The sequence below is a fragment of the Lithobates pipiens genome, unplaced genomic scaffold (genome assembly GCF_037356315.1).
Source record: "Lithobates pipiens isolate NorthernLeopardFrog02 unplaced genomic scaffold, aLitPip1_a1.2 Scaffold_23, whole genome shotgun sequence".
Taxonomy (NCBI): domain Eukaryota; kingdom Metazoa; phylum Chordata; class Amphibia; order Anura; family Ranidae; genus Lithobates; species Lithobates pipiens.
In genome coordinates, this window is record NW_027507785.1 from 38,403,344 (window position 1) to 38,419,936 (window position 16,593).

Genomic DNA, 16,593 nt, shown 5'->3' on the forward strand with positions numbered 1-16,593 from the left:
GTTTGGAGACCACTGCCCTAAAGGATACTTGCTGTGGGAGGTGGCATCATTGGAGTCCAGTAAGTAGGCTGAACAGCTGAGGTGGTATATACCCAAAGTGAGGGGTAATTGCTTACTGATGCGCATATAGACCTTGGGAGGTCTTAATATCTGGTAAGCAGATATAATTGCAGATCTATCCTGTGGGTGTTTGCACCGATTGAAATTGAAAGGACACTCTTTTCACTTTCACCTTGTGGATCTACAATTGGTTTTGGACTTTTACATTTTATATAAGTTTACACATCTGTTCTAAAGATGGACTTTTGTTTGCCTAATTATAGATAAGGCATTTTATCAGATATACATGACAGAGCAAGACGTTCATATATATAACTTCTAAAGGGGTTGTGTTCTTTCATATAGCATTGGGGCTAAGAGCTTTGTAACTTGCTAAAACGAATCTCTGCCCTACTATTGGACACTGGGATAGGGATGGGCTTTATGTTCGGGTTGAACATGAGTTTGACTCGAACATTGTCTGTTCGCCCGTTCGCCGAATAGCGAACAATTGTCAAAAACCGTCTCTTGCCTTTTTTAACCTTTTTGACACTTTTTTTGTGAAATGGTAGGGGTACATTTATATCCCATTACCAATTCACCCAGGTGGGCCGTGATCTGGGGGTCCCCTTGTTAAAGATGGCTTCCAGATTCCGATAAGCGACCCGCCCGCAGACCCCCACAACCACCGGGAAAGGGTTGTGGAGATGAGGCCCTTCTCCCCATCAACATGGGGACAAGGTGCTTTGGGGGGACCGCTACCCCAAAGCTCCCTCCCAGTGTTGAGGGCATGTGGCCTGGTAAGGTTCAGGAGGGGGGTGCTCTCTCCCCCCCCCTTTTCCTGCAGCCTGCCAGGTTACGTACTCGAATAAGGGTCTGGTATGGATTTTTGGGGAACCCCATGCCATTTTTTTTTTAATTGGCTCGGGATCCCCCTTAAAATCCATACCAGACCTGAAGGGTCTGGTATGGATTTTGAGGGGGACCCGCACGCCATTTGTTTTTTTAATTTTGGCGCAAGGTTCCCCTTTAAATCCATACCAGACCTGAAGGGCCTGGTATGGAATTTAGGGGGACCCCCACGCAATTTTTTTTTAAATTTTGGTTCAGGGGTTCCCCTGTGGGGAAATTCCATGCCGTTTTCATCAATGAACTTTTATGTGTATTGCCGGACCGACAATTCATTATAGCTGGCACTAGTGATAGTACTTTTAAATTACTTTTTTTCCTTTGGAAATGTCATTTTGCACTCAGAGTGTTCTAAACACTGGAAGCATGCGCCCATTTACAGGCATACTATAGACACCCCCCATGTACGAAATTTTATGGAATATTATAGTTTTATTGTTTCAAGTTAAGCATTATTAAAATCACTGCTCCTGAAAAAATTGCAGTTTTTAAAACTTTTTTTTGCATTGATACATGTCCCCTGGGGCAGGACCCGGGTCCCCAAACAATTTTTAAGACAATACCATGCATATAAGCCTTTAAAGTTAGCACTTTTGATTTTTCATGTTCGTGTCCCATAGACTTTAACGGTGTTCGTGTGTTCGAACAAAGTTTTTGCCTGTTCACATGTTCTGGATGCGAGCGGGGGAGTGTTCGGCTCATCCCTACACTGGGGTGCAGAAGTATATGGGACGCACACATCAGCTAAGCTGAGGGCAGGGTGTGTCCTTTACCCCCAAATTTTGTTGCCTAAAAGCTTATCCTCCTTCCCATCTCAGAAAACTAAGAGATGTGTTAAAAATATCCAACAACATACAACCACGGATAACAAAATCCGCAGTTATTTTTTTGCCAGTGTTGCTGAGATTTTTTTTTTCTTTGCACTAAGCTCTATTACTTCTGTTTCCATCTGAGAAACTTAGTAAAAAAGACATGAAAAAAAATATTTATTTAGAAAGTAAGTGGAGAATCCCACATGGTCGCCCCTTCATGCGTTTTTATTTACAAGTTGATTGGGGAACGCCGAAAACTGCCAAAATGTAATCTGCTGAATTTCAAACCTTGCTGTACATCCCTTTTCCATGTTCTGCAATCATCAAAAAAAGGGAAATTCTGTAAAGTGAACCTGTCACATCCCAACACCACTTCCAAAGCCGCACGAAGGGCTGCCGCTGCTATCCCCCTCCAGAAAATTCTACCTGGTCTGGTTGTCATGTCAGGGGTGTTAGAATTAGGAAAGACCTGGGGTACAGAGGCGAAAGCAGTTCTGGGACATGCATAACAGTGGTCACAGGTGCCACTCTATGCGATAGTCAGTGGTCTTCAAGATGGTGGTCGGTGGCCTTCAACATGGTGGTCAGTGGCCTTCAATGCAATGGTCAGTTGGGACATGCATAACAGTGGCCACAAGTGCCACTCTATGTGATAATCAGTGGTCTTCAACGTGGTGGTCGGTGTCCTTCATCGTGGTGGTCAGTGGCCTTCAATGCAGTGGTCGGTTCCACTCTGTAATGGTCAGTGCCCCCTTGTGGTAGTCAGTAATTAGTACCTTCCCCTTTAATTGGTGGATAGTGGGAGTAGTGAGTATCCACCAGTCAGGTTTTACACCACTTCCTTCTGTGTCCGGGATCTTCTCCAGTGCCATTGGGTTGGAACTATAGAGGCAACGTGAGGCTAAGGGACTTGATCTGTTAGCTCTCTAACTAGACCTGGTATACTAGGAACAAGGCCTTGGGCATGTGCCTCCGATGTCAGGGTCTACTGCTGTCTATGTAATGGAAAGGTTTGTTCTCACTGGGTGCGATTTTTAGCCATTAGGGTTTAAAATTCCAAACAATTACATCATATTAAAATTAATATAATTTATTAAATTATTTAAACCTTTGAAATGGATTAAAAACAATAAACCAGATGATGAAATGTAAGCATAGCTAAACCATCATCAACAATCACATAAGGCCAATTATAAATGCCTCAGTAACGTGACATGTTTTGATGCTTAAACACAATGGGGTTGATTTACTTAAGCTAGGGAAGGCAAAATCTGGTGCAGCTCTGCATAGAAACCAATCAGCTTCCAGGTTTTATTTGTTAAAGTGTTTGTAGAGGCAGAATTCTGTGCATTAAGATAAAAAGTCTTCTGTGTGTAACAGCCCCCTTAAGCCACCCTGATACTTACCTGAGCACCATCTCGATCCAGCAATGTTGCACAGGAGATATGGCTGTCTTGGACTCTCTCTCCTTGGCTGAGACAGCAGCAAGGCCATTGGCTCCAGCTGATGTCAATCAAACCCAGTGAGCGAATGAGGAGAGAGAGGGGACGGGGCCGGGCCATGGCTCCGTGTCTGAATGGACACACAGAGCTGTGGCTTGGCTTGGGCGCCCCCATAGCAATCTGATTGCTGTAGGGGCACTCAACAGGAGAGAGTATAACATGTTTGTTTTTGTTTTTTGTTTGTTTTTTTAAAAATGAGACTTTAAAGCGGAGGTCCACCCTAAAATGGACCTCCGCTCATCGGAATCCCCCCCCCCCTCCGGCGCCACAATCGGCACCTTTCAAGGGGAGGGTGGTGCAGTTACCTGGATAATCCAGGTAACTGCACCCACTTCCGGGCTAGCTCTCTGCGGAAAGGGGCGTACGTTACGCCCCTTTCCGCAAGCGCCCGCCCCCTTCAGCAAGTGCCCCGCTGCCTGCTGGGAAACACACAGCTCCCAGAGGCAGCGGGGACCGTCCGGATTGCGCCGCGCGGCTCGCGCATGCGCAGTAGGGAACCGGGAAATGAAGCCAAAAGGCTCCATTTCCTGATTCCCATACCCAAGATGGCGGCGGCATGAGCGAGCGATCGGCTTCGGGTGCCGACATCGCGGGCGCGCTGGACAGGTAAGTGTCACTATTTAAAAGTTAGCAGCTGCAGTATTTGTAGCTGCTGGCTTTTAAAAAAAAAAAAAAAACGCGGAGTCCCGGTGGACTGCCGCTTTAATATCACTTTAGTTGAACACGCTGATGTTAGAAGCTGATTGGCTACCATGCACAGCTGCACCAGATTCTGCACTCTCCTGTTTTAGTACATCAACTCCTATATCTTCATCAGGAGGTAAAATATAGGTGAAATATTTACAACATCAATGGCTAGAATGAGTGTGTTCAAATATGTGCAAATCCCACAGTATAGAGTCAAAAGGGTACAAAGGACTCCATCAGAGCTCTCCCGCATCACAGCAGATGAGATGGTCCAAATCAACAAGAAGTACAGAAAGTAGGTTTCTTGGTGAATAGGGCCTGCCAGCTTAGGACTAGGGTCTATTCTCCATGTAATATAGTATACCATAGATAATGTGATTCTATAGGTCCCAACTATATATGGCACTTACATTGCTTTTTTTCAGCGGGCAAGCGCAGTTCTGGCACCTCTGGCGCTGAAAGTATGTATGTAATGGCAAAGGGTGCTGGGGTGTTCTAGTGGGTCTATTGCTGGCTGCTTGGGGATCTGTTATCTCTGGAGGAGATCTGTTGTTGCAGGGGGATTATTGTTGCTGATGGGGGATCTATTATTGCTGGAGGCGATCTACTAATGACAGAGGGGTCTATTGATGCTGGCTGCTAGGAGATCTATTGTTGCTGGGGTAGATCTATTTTTCTGGGGGGGAGGTATTTTGGTGGAAGGTCTATTGTTTCTGGGTGGGGGTCTATTGTTGCTGGGTGATCTATTGTTTGTGAGGGATCTATTGCTCCTGGCTGCTGGAAATCTTTTTTACTACTTTCCTTCTTATCATTAACAAATTCCATACAAATTACGTAGCACCACACAATTATACTTAGTTCTGTATTTTCCAAAGGGCTGGTACTTGGAGGTAGGTAGGGGGTGGAACCAAGGGTCGGTGCTTGGAGGTGGGTGAGGGGCAGAGAAAAGGGGGGACCCAGAAGGCGGGAGTACCTGCACCTATTCTCTGAATAAAAAACCCCTGGGGACTTAGAACTGAGAAAGTTCTCAAGGTTCCTTCAAAGATTCGACAGGGGCTTCTCAAAGCTGTGGCTGGTAGTCTTAGCTACTTTGTGGATCGCTGGTGTGCACTTACTTAGGACTTTCGGTGATAATGGTAAATAGAACAAATAGAAAGGGTGACTAGAGGGTGAATCTACATAACGGGGACACAGACAGCAATAAATACCTTCCAATGTTGGACTTGCCATCACTTTATGTCTCAGTGATAGTGGTCACCAGGACAAATAAAGGGGGCAAATCTCCCCAGCAGGCACACGGACATTGATTAAAAAAAAAAAAAACTGAGGGGCTCCTAACCTTCCTCTGCTCTATCAAGAAATAAAGAAAAAGGTATGTTAAATTCTCTTTTTTTTCCCCTTGAGGTTCCTTTTAAAAGTACATTTTTTTAAGCTTTGAAATGGTTTGTTTGCCTTTTTGGCGACATGAAATTGATGAATGAAATTCCTCTGTTTAATTATCTTTGTGGCATTTTCTTGTGATTACCCAGTAATAGGCAGAGAAAACCCATAAAATGAATTTTCCCTTCGCCTTGTATACTCATCAGCAATTTGCCGTTGAAAGAGACCCTTCCCATTAAAGCAGCCCTTGCGTCCCCCACACCTAGGAGTGTAACCTTAGCTGTCAAGAGGCTCTGGAGAATGGCAGTTACGGCATGGGATGATGGTGGAACGCTGGTGTGAGGAAGCTTCCCTTCATTAGTATTAATGTTTTTAGTCTGATGACTACACGGATTGTGTTATTCTTTCTCATTATGTGGTCTACGGTAGCCAAACACCGGCAGGAAATGGTAACATTCCTACCCTGTGAACTGAAATATTCCACACCTCAAAGCTGAGAATTAAAGGGCAATGGCAGATAAACAGCTAATTATCAGACCAAAGCATATATATTTTTTATTTTTCTGCTGAAGTAAAGTAATGCACATACTCCCAATGGCTTCAAGGTGAGCACCATAATTTTTTTAGAATTTACAATTCACCAGACCCTATGGGGCAGTGAATGTGGCATTCATCAGGTATTCACCGCAAGTGAACCTTTCTGGTGTATGTGTTTTCAACTACAGTGATTAATTCACCGCCAGTGAATGTTTGGTGAAAGTCGCATTGACTGCTAAATATGCCCCCTGTTAATATCCTGCCTTCTGGCTTTTCTTTAAACTGATAGTAAACATCATCACATTGGTGAAACAAATCCTAAGCTCTCTCTGTTACATTATTCCACCTGAGTACCTCCTCCTGTCTATAAGTTTAGCACCTTTTCTTCCTTCTGCCATTATCTACTATAAATATGGCACCTCTCATTGAGTACCTCTCCTGCTCATTAACCTTTAAATAAGGTATAAGGTACATCCCACTGAGTAAATCCTCCTCCTCTTTAAACGTTAGATAAGGTTCCTCCCACTGAATTCATCCTCCCGCTCATTAATCTATCGATAAGGCAACTCCTACTGAGTACCTTCTTCTGCTCATTAACCTATATGTAAGGCATCTCTCACAGAGCACTTAATTTTGCTCAACAACTTATAGGTAAGATACCACCTTCTTTTCATTAACCTATAAGTAAAACACTTCCCACTGAATACCACTTCATGCTCTTTAACTTATTGGTAGGGTACCTCCCACTAACTTAATATATAGATGTCAGGAAAGGTTGCACCTGCTGGTGGCACTTTAGATCGCAGTACTGGTGTCTACCAGCGGGTGTCTCCTGGCAGTCTGAAACTGTCAGGAAAGGTTTCACCTGCTGGTGGCACTGTCTGATCCTTGGGCCGCAGTACTGTCCTTCCGCCCTGACCTGTGATCTCTGAACCTGACCCTGACTCTGAACCTGGAACCTGAACCTGTAACTCCTGTGATCCTGTTACCTTGGACCCTTGCCCTACAGCCTGATCCAGTCCACCTTTTCCCTGTCCTGTTTGCTCCTTGCCCCCATTTGCTGACCCCCGTTGATGACCCAGGCCTGGTTACGTTTACAATTTTGGTATTTCCCACCTATTGTATATACCTGTTTACTGTTGTTATTTATGGGTCTCTGTCTGGTAGTTGGATTGTTGTACACTGTGTTGTATTGGAGGTGTTTGTATTTATATTTATATTTCACTTACCTTAATAAATTACACTATATCACTTTACATGCGTTTGGTGTCCACACAATTCTGGTCACACCTGTTCATGACAATAGATAAGGCACCTCGTACTGACTACCTCTCCTTGCTTATTAATCTATAGGTAAGACACCTCCCACTGAATAACTCCTCCTTCTCATTAACCTATAGATAAGGCATCTCCCTCTGATAAGACTCTACTGAGTACCTCCTCCGGTTTATTAACTTATATGTAAGGCAGCTCTCACTGAGTACTTCATCCTGCTCATTAACCTATAGGTAAGGTAACTCCTCCTTCTCATTAACCTATATGTAAAGCACCTCCCTCTAAATACCATTCCCTGCTCATTACCTTTTAGGTAGGATACCTTCCACTGAGTACCGCCTCCTGTTCATTAACATATAGATATGGTACCTCCCACTGAGTACCTCCTGCTGCTTATCACCATATAGATAATGCACCTCCAACTGACTACCGCTTCTTGCCTATTAACCTGTAGGTAAGGTACTTCCCACTGAATATCACTTCCTGCTCATTAACTTATAGGTAAGGTGCCTCCCAGTGAGCACGTTCTCCTGTTCATTTACTTATAGATCCCACTGATTACCTCTTCCTGCCTTTTACCCTATCGATAGGGTGCCTCCCACTGTATACCTCCTGCTCCTTCTGCTTTTTAACCTGCTCTCACTGAGTAACTCCACTTCCTGCCCTTTTTACCTATAGATAAGCCATTGCCTACTGAGAATCTCCTCATCCTGGCCCTTAGCATATATAGAAAAGCACCACCTACTGAGTACCCACCCTCCTCCTGACCATTATCCTTTATGTATGGTATCTCTCACCACATTCCTTTTCCTGTACATTAACCAATAATTTTTCTCTGTTTTGCAGGGACACGAGAGTCAGCTTTTGTGTACGCTCTCTCTGCGGCCACCATCAGTCATACAATTGCCAGGGCCTGCACTTCAGGTGACATTCCTGGGTGTTCCTGCGGTCCTATCCCTGGAGAGGCACCAGCCCCAGGGTATCGGTGGGGAGGATGTGCCGACAACCTAAACTATGGCATTATGATGGGGTCTAAGTTTTCCGATGCCCCGATGAAGATGAAGAAGGCAGGCTCCCAAGCCAATAAGCTTATGCACCTACACAACAGCGAAGTAGGGAGACAGGTAAGAGTGCTGCTGAATCCTTAGTTCATTCAATCGTATGCTAAGTTTGATAAGTATTGCTTTGGTTATATATCCACTAAATTGGTTATCTACGGTATAAAAGGGGAAGCCAAGACAGTTCCAATGCCAAATGTTCACAGTGGAAATCAACTAACACCCTTTACCAACGTACTAAATCCAGGCATAAGAAGTGATAATTATTTTCATATATAAATATTGTTAAAATAATAATTGAAAAAAAAACTGAAAGAATGAGGATCTATGATCTAACTTCCTTATCACACGCACTCATAAAGAACTTTATGGGCCTTTATATCGGCTTCCAGTACCAGCTTTATGTCCATGACACCCAAATCTGTAATTCTACTCCTCAGCTCACTCCTTCAATATCAAATTTTACTAATTTACTAAGTGACATATCAATATGGCTGTTACACCACGTCCTCAAATGCAATCTCAAAAACAGAGTTCGCAATATTTCCATTCTCCTCCTCCCCCAACTTTACAGTCGAGATCAATAGCACAGCTATCGGTCCCTCCTTGCATGCCAGGGCCATGCCTTGCAATACTAGACTCTGATCTCTCCTTTGAGTCCCACATCAAATCACTGACTAAATCTCGCCACCTTAACACCTCAAAGTAACTAATCCAGGTTATCCCCTGCCTTAACTATTGTAACTACCTTTCACTGGCCTATGTCTACACAACCTATCCCCTTTCACTCTACCATAAATTTTGCTGCTAGATTAATCCACTTTACTAACCAATATGTGGCCGCTGGCCCTCTTTGCCAACCCCTCTGCTGGCTTCCAGTAACTAAAGTTATAAAATTCAAAATACTAACTATAACATACAAAGCCATTCACAACTCTGCCCCCAGACTACATCGCCAACCTCATCTTGAACTATTATCCACATTGTCCATTTAGCTACTCCCAAGATTTCCTGCTCTCTTCCTCCCTCATCACCTCCCACATTTGCTTCTAAGCCTCCAGGACTTATGTAGAGCCTCTTCCATCCTCTGGAACTCCCTACCTCAATCTGTCTGGTTATCTTCTACTCTGTGTGCCTTTAGGTGATCCCTAAAAATGTATCTATTCGAAGATACCTACCTCGCCTCCACCTCTTGTTTCAAATTGTATTGTAACTGGTCTGTCTCATTTTATTTTGTAAACTGCTGAGCAAAGGGTTGTCGCTATATAAATCCAGTATTATAATAATGTCCCTGTGACACATGCTTCTCTGTCCCTGCCCCACACACATTTTCAATCCTTGCTCCAGGGGACCTTACAGTGTAATATCTCCACCATACAACTTCATCTCTTCCTACTCCAGAGGACCTTACAGAACAGCGTTCCTTTCACACTCATTCATCAGATCCTGCCCCAAAGGATCTTACAGTTAAGTCTCTACAATACACACTACTCTGTACTGTCCCAGAGGACCTTACAGTCTAAGCCCTTGTACACAAGGTCGGAGATTTCGACGGAATGTTTCCTATCGGACCGTTTTGTCAGATATTCCAACTGTGTGTGGTCTGCATCGGACTGTTTCCGTCGGAATATCCGACGGACCAAGTCTTCCAACTTGCCAGTAAAATTTTTCGACAAAATGCTCCTATCGGACATACTCCGATCATGTGTAGCCTACTCCGATGGACAAAGTGCCACACATGCTCAGATCAAATTCCTAGACCAAAGCTATTAGCTACTAGCCTGAACGTAGTCCCGTCGTAACGAAATAACGTCATCACGTTATGTACAATCGGATTTTCCAACAACTTAATCCAACCGTGTGTATGCAACATCACTTCCGGACCTCTTCCGGAATTAATCCATCGGAAATTACTCAGACGGATTTGGTTGCCGGAATCTCCGACCGTGTGTACAAGGGCTAAGATCCCTACCGTACACAATCATTTGTCCCTTCGTCAGAAGATCTAATGTCCCTTCCACACACACTCTAGCATTCATATTCATTGATCTGAGTTATTGAAGTAATATTATACAAACATAACAAAGACCTATAATCCCCTCTTATATAGCGGAAGTGGTAGCCATTTGGCTACAGTGCCATCCATATAACACCCAACCCTAGGGTGAAGATACACACCTTGGCTTTAACAAAAAAGAGTGCATTTTCACAATCATTTAGAAGTCATGTTTTGTTGGATGATAGACAAAATGGTAATGAAGTGTGAAATCTAATAGGTTGTTATGAGTCACTACACTTTCTTGTTCTCTGCAATATGTTATTATGACTCTTTCATACATACACTTGTGTTTTTCTTGAAGGTGCTGAAAGGCTCTGTGGAGATGAAGTGTAAATGTCATGGAGTTTCGGGTTCCTGCTCTATTAAGACTTGCTGGAGAGGTCTTCAAGAACTTCGAGAGATTGCTCTGGATCTTAAAACCAAATATTTGTCAGCCACAAAGGTGGTTCATCGCCCCATGGGTACGCGGAAACAGCTAGTACCAAAGGACCTAGACATCAGACCAGTGCTGGAAACAGAACTGATTTACCTCCAAAGTTCACCAGATTTTTGTTTGAAGAATGAAAAGTTGGGTTCACATGGAACACAAGACCGGTAAGTCAGAGGCTGACTGACCACAACACTTTAAAAACATTTGATTATTAGGTATTAGTAATTATCACTGAAAACTTTATTAAAATTTAGTATTTCTAGGGGACAAACATACTTTTATTAGCTGCAAAGTTCAAATTTAGAAGCAGGTCCTATAAACATTGGGAAATGAAAAGGCTGATTTAATTTACTATCTTCCTTCTATCTTCTGAATAAAATGCAGACAACCTGATTACCATGTGCCACTGAACACTATTCTTTTTGACATTAGAATTGCTGAGAATACAATCCATCGCTCATCATGAGTTCATCTTCAAACACCAATAAATCACCTGCACAAACTAAGAACACTCCCAGTAGTAGAACAATCATACCTCATGGCTATTACCTTGTAGTGATTATCTAAAATCTTAAAACAATCAGAAACAATGACTGATCACCCCAATAGAACAGTCACGAACCTTGCTACTATGGTTCATTGACTTACGACTATTCCAGTAATGCAAAAATATATACAAAAGCCAATCTAGAAAAGATCTTGAAAACTGATTCCATGATTTCTTGGCTGACTGATGTTGCTCAAGTTCTTTGCTCAGAATAGAGGTGTTGAGGGGAGCAGCAACTGCACACAGCAAACTTTTGAACTTTCAACAGGGAAAGAACACTCAACACATAACAATCTAATAGCTTAGAATATTTTAGTAGTTCAACAGTAAAATCAACATGGCCTTGTTGGAATGTATTGGGTCTTTCTAATGTTCCTCTTTAAAGTTGGCTTTTGCCAGTGACTCAGGACTTGCATACAACTCATATCTCAAGCCCTTCAGCTCTGTGAGACAATCACAGCTTCATAGTTTCTGTCTACGCATTATGATAATTAACCTTTTAGGCAACTGCTGAAAGTAATAGATTCAAGCGAACTTATGAATCATGCGTGCCTCAATGGCTTTTGTAGACTGTGTTCAGGAAATGTAGTTGAATATCGAGAAACATGCTTTTATTGGAAATGAATCAAAAACATTTATTACTAGACTTCTGAATGAGGGAACAACGTATGGAGCCCAAGGACATAAAAGCAGATGTTGGCTATAACAGGCGATGAAAGGCTGAGTGAATTCTTTTTTGACATGTTTCATTGCAGTAGGAGTGATGTCAGGATACTTTTCTAACGTTAAAACAAAATTGAATTGACTAAATCGTTGTAAATGTATTTCTTTCTATTCAGTCCTGTGGAAGCAAACCTCACAATCATATTGTCCACAATCCTAGTCCCAAAAACCCTTAAATAACTTTATTTTAGGGTTCTGCATATTGACCCTTTTCTATTTTCTCATATGCGCTATAGCCTATGCTCTTTTACGCTTCACAGTAAAGTGAAATTATTGAGTTCAGATGTTTCCATGTGCGAAGGGTACTGTTAATAGTACAACACACAACAAAAATTTGAGACAGTTGTGCACTTCCAGGTTTGTGGTTATAGTTTGAATAAGACCCACAGCATGATTGTACCCCTGTGCCCAAATCCAGCTCCAGAAAGAGATGGTTTGATGAGTGGCCTGCACATAGCCCTGACCTCAACTCTGCTGAACACCTTTGGGGTGAATTGGAGTGATCATTATGTCTTCTCATCCAACATTAGAACTTGACATCACAAATACTGCTTTAACTGAATGGACACAAATTCCCACCACAGAAATGCACCAAAATCTTGTAGAAAGCCTTTCCAGAAAAGTGGGGATGTTATTGTGGAAAAAAAGGGGGGGGGGGCAACTCCATATTATTGCTCATGTTTTGGGTATGAGGTGTCTAACAAACTTATGTAGGTGTATATACCTCACACTGACACCAGCTATGGGGCACTCTATCTCTTATTAACCCCAACAATGAGACACTTTTCCTTCTAGTGACACCAACAATGGGACACTCTTCCTCCCACTGCCACCAACAATGATGCACTATTTCTCCCATTAATACCAATAATGGGCCACTATTCCTCCTACTAATACCAGAATGAGGCACTATTCCTCCCACTTACACCAGCGACGGGGCACTATTTATTCCTCTGACACCAACAGAGGTAAAATCTCTTTCTCCTGCTGACACCAACAAACGGGCACTGTTCATCCCACTAGTACCAGTGATGGAGCATTGTTTATTACCAATGATGCGGGGGGGGGGGATTTTCTTCTCCTACTGGCTCCACTGGCCCTTTGTTTAGAAAGATTGGAGACATACGATCTAAGCAATACATATCCTTGGAGAGATCTCCTCCCACATCATGTTGTGTCTCTGGAACATCAAGTGAAAAAGAAGACCTGAGAGTAGTTTTAACCGTTTGCTAATCTATCCAAAACAATACAAAAAAAATCTTAGCTTTAGGAAAAACATTTTTAGCAAGTTCAGCCAGTCCAATATGCTTATAAAATGAGATGAAACCTGGTCTGATACCCCAAGGTGGTGAGCAGTTTTTTCGCTGGCTTATGGTGTCTTTCTTACACCCATACATAATACAAGTACAAGATAATACAAGAGCTTATGCGTTTCAGCATGTAGCCTTATTCATAACCATTAATAAGGCCACACGCCGAAACACTTAAGCCCTTGTATTATATTGTACTTGAACTGCTACAATAAATTAATTAATTGCAGAAGATCGAGTTGCCGGCTTTTTTTCTCTCTTCAGCCCAGTACGCATAGCCTTGTTCCAGATTTTGGAAACCAGGGTCAATAAGGCAGACCAGGGACAGAATTTTAAAAATACAAGTCAGTTGCAATTATCTGTATTTCTATCCGGATTGGGTCACTTTAAACTTATAACCTTATATGGAAGTGATGTAAGTACTATAAGTCCAAGTAATGGCATTGGAAATGATGTAACATTTAAGTAATTACTAGAGACGATAGGTTGCTCTTAACAAATACAACATTCCAGTTGGTTGCTGATGATCTAATGCAATCTAGCACGCTAATGCCCTGTACACACGATAGGATTTTCCGAAACAAATGTTGGATGTGAGCTTGTTGTCGGAAAGTCCGACCGTGTGTATGCTCCATGGAACATTTGTTGTCCGAATTTCTGCCAACAAATGTTTGAGAGCAGGTTCTCAAATTTTCCGACAACAAAACTTGTCGGAAATTCCAATCATGTGTACATAAGTCTGACGCACAAAGGGTCATCTTCTGTCACTCTGAAAGAAACAAGGAGATCAAAGCATTTAATGAAAAGGGCCAATCAAATTGCTCAGCCATTCAATCATGTTGGGGATATAACATGGCGGACAATCTTGTCTGGGTGTGTGATTATGAAGGCACAGGTCTAGGAAAAATATTCATTGTAAGATTTAGTCTGTTGGATTTTGTCATCTGTTGCAAGACTTTGTTCTGTGTTGGAAGTCAATAAAGTGCATCTCTCTGGAAGCATTGGGTTGGTGCGGAAGAGAACTTATAATAACTACTAATCATCTACCCACCACTATAGGAATCAAGCAGAAGAGCCGCACTGGCTAGTGAACTTCATTTTTCTTGGCTTGTCATACCTGTTGTACATCACCACGTTCTTGACGTTCAGAATTTCCGGCAATATTTGTGTGACCGTGTGTGAGTTTGAGCCAACATGCGTCGGAAAAAAAAAAGATGGATTTTGTTGTCGGAATGTGCGATTGTGTGTACGCGGCATTTGAACCAACATCCTTCTGAAAAAATCCACGGTTTTGTTGATGGAAAATCCTATTGTGTGTACAGGGCATTAGGGTTATTGCAGTTTAAATTGACCCTTGCTTGAATGATTCCATGCACAAATTTGGAGAGTACCGTAATTCTATGTATATATTCTATGTATATCTCCAATAAACGTTGTGCAGTCAGTTATCAACAATTTGTTTTTATGATGGATCTGTTCTTACTTTGTCCATGTTGTGGTGCATGACTGGGAAAAGACAACCAATGCAACCTCTTTTCATTACTCCAATGCTACTTTGGCCTTTGGTGCCAGAAAGCCTTGTGTTAGTGCCAAGGTCATCTAGGTTGGGTTTACACAGTGCTAAAGACTCTTCCCCACCACCATGTGACAACACTTGACAAATGGTTACTTTGGCACCCAGTACTTGGGATTGGCAATTGGGTACTTAGGCACCCATTGCGGGAGAAAGAGGAGTCACATATTCTCCATACCTGGAAGTACCAGATACACTGGAGCAAAGATATATATCGGTATGGAAGCCAAGGTTAGGTGAGTATATGCAGTGAGGCTGAGTATTAAATGAACCTCTTTTCATTACTCTATAGCTGCTTTGGCCTTTGGTGCCAGAAAGCCTTGTGTTAGTGCCAAGGTCATCTAGGTTGGGGTTACACAGTGCTAAAGACTCTTCCCCACCACCATGTGACAACACTTGACAAATGGGTACTTTGGCACCCAGTACTTGGGATTGGCAATTGGGTACTTAGGCACCCATTGCGGGAGAAAGAGGAGTCACATATTCTCCATACCTGGAAGTACCAGATACACTGGAGCAAAGATATATATCGGTATGGAAGCCAAGGTTAGGTGAGTACATGCAGTGAGGCTGAGTATTAAATGAACCTGAAGATTTTTCTTGCAATGGAAAAGCGCAGGTTCACTTTAATTCTCTTATTCCTGTCCCGATTCCAGACGCACTCTTTGCCAAATAATATATATATATTTAAATCTCCCCCAGATTTCTTTCTTCATGCTGAAAGCCGATCTTGAGTAGAATTCCCAGAGCATCACATCCCGAAGCAGGTCTGTGGATTTATGACTGTCAATAAGCAGAGAAAACTCCATCTCAGCTCGGGACACTCTCTTCCCCATCATGTTTGCGATCTCATAAGCGCACACCCTATAACTTCCATCTAATGAGGTTCTACCTGACCCTGGAAAACACATTATCGGCTCTGATTAAAGAGGAGCTGTGGACGAAGTCAGCAAATTGTTTGTAAATACAAACTCTGCCTTGTTCCTGCAGGACTCTCAAGGGTCCTACAGAAATATGTTCAAAACCAAACCAAGCCTCGCTAGATAATTAATGAGCCCATACATGCATAAAATAATAAATAGATTCATAAAAACGTCTCAGTGTAGCCAAGTTATTTTAGCAGCGCTATCCTTAGCCTTGATGGTTATCCTGTCAAAGATCCATCTTTCCAGAAACACGCAATTATGGGAAAGGAGGCAGCTAGAATGTAATCATGATTGGGTCTCTTGAAGAATATGAAAAAAAAAACGTATTTTTTTTGTTTTTGCATACATTGGGCAAGTGTTAAAGTCGATACAAATTATGGTAACTTTCTAATCAGTCACTAAATGCATTTTAACCACTTCAATACCGGGCACTTAAATACCTTCCTGCCCAGACCAATTTTGAGCTTTCAGCGCTGTCGCACTTTGAATGACAATTGCACGGTCATGCTACACTGTACCGAAATGACATTTTTATAATTTTTTTCCCCACAAATAGAGCTTTCTTTTGGTGGTATTTGATCACCTCTGCGGTTTTTATTTTTTGCTAAACAAATAAAAAAAGACCACAAATTTTGAAAAAAAATATGTTTTTTTTTGTTTCAGTTTCAAAACTTTGTAAATAAGTAAGTTTTCTCCTTCACTGATGGGCACTGATAAGGCGGCACTGATGGGCACTGATGAGCTGGCACCAATGAAGTGGCACTGATGAGGTGGCATTGATGGGCACTGATATGTGGCACTGATAGGCGGCACTGATGGGTGACAT

At 42.4% G+C, this 16,593-nt stretch overlaps 1 protein-coding gene across 2 annotated transcripts in view; it reads left to right on the top strand.

The window, feature by feature from the left end:
* The window catches only part of WNT11 (Wnt family member 11), a 182,147-nt gene that overhangs the window by 140,871 nt on the left and 24,683 nt on the right, over nucleotides 1-16,593 (top strand). For both annotated transcript variants that reach the window (XM_077451435.1, XM_077451434.1), the window contains exons 4-5: nucleotides 7,988-8,265; nucleotides 10,560-10,852. In XM_077451435.1, the coding sequence (XP_077307561.1) occupies nucleotides 7,988-8,265; nucleotides 10,560-10,852 (571 nt within the window). The remainder of the gene's footprint in view (nucleotides 1-7,987; nucleotides 8,266-10,559; nucleotides 10,853-16,593) is intronic.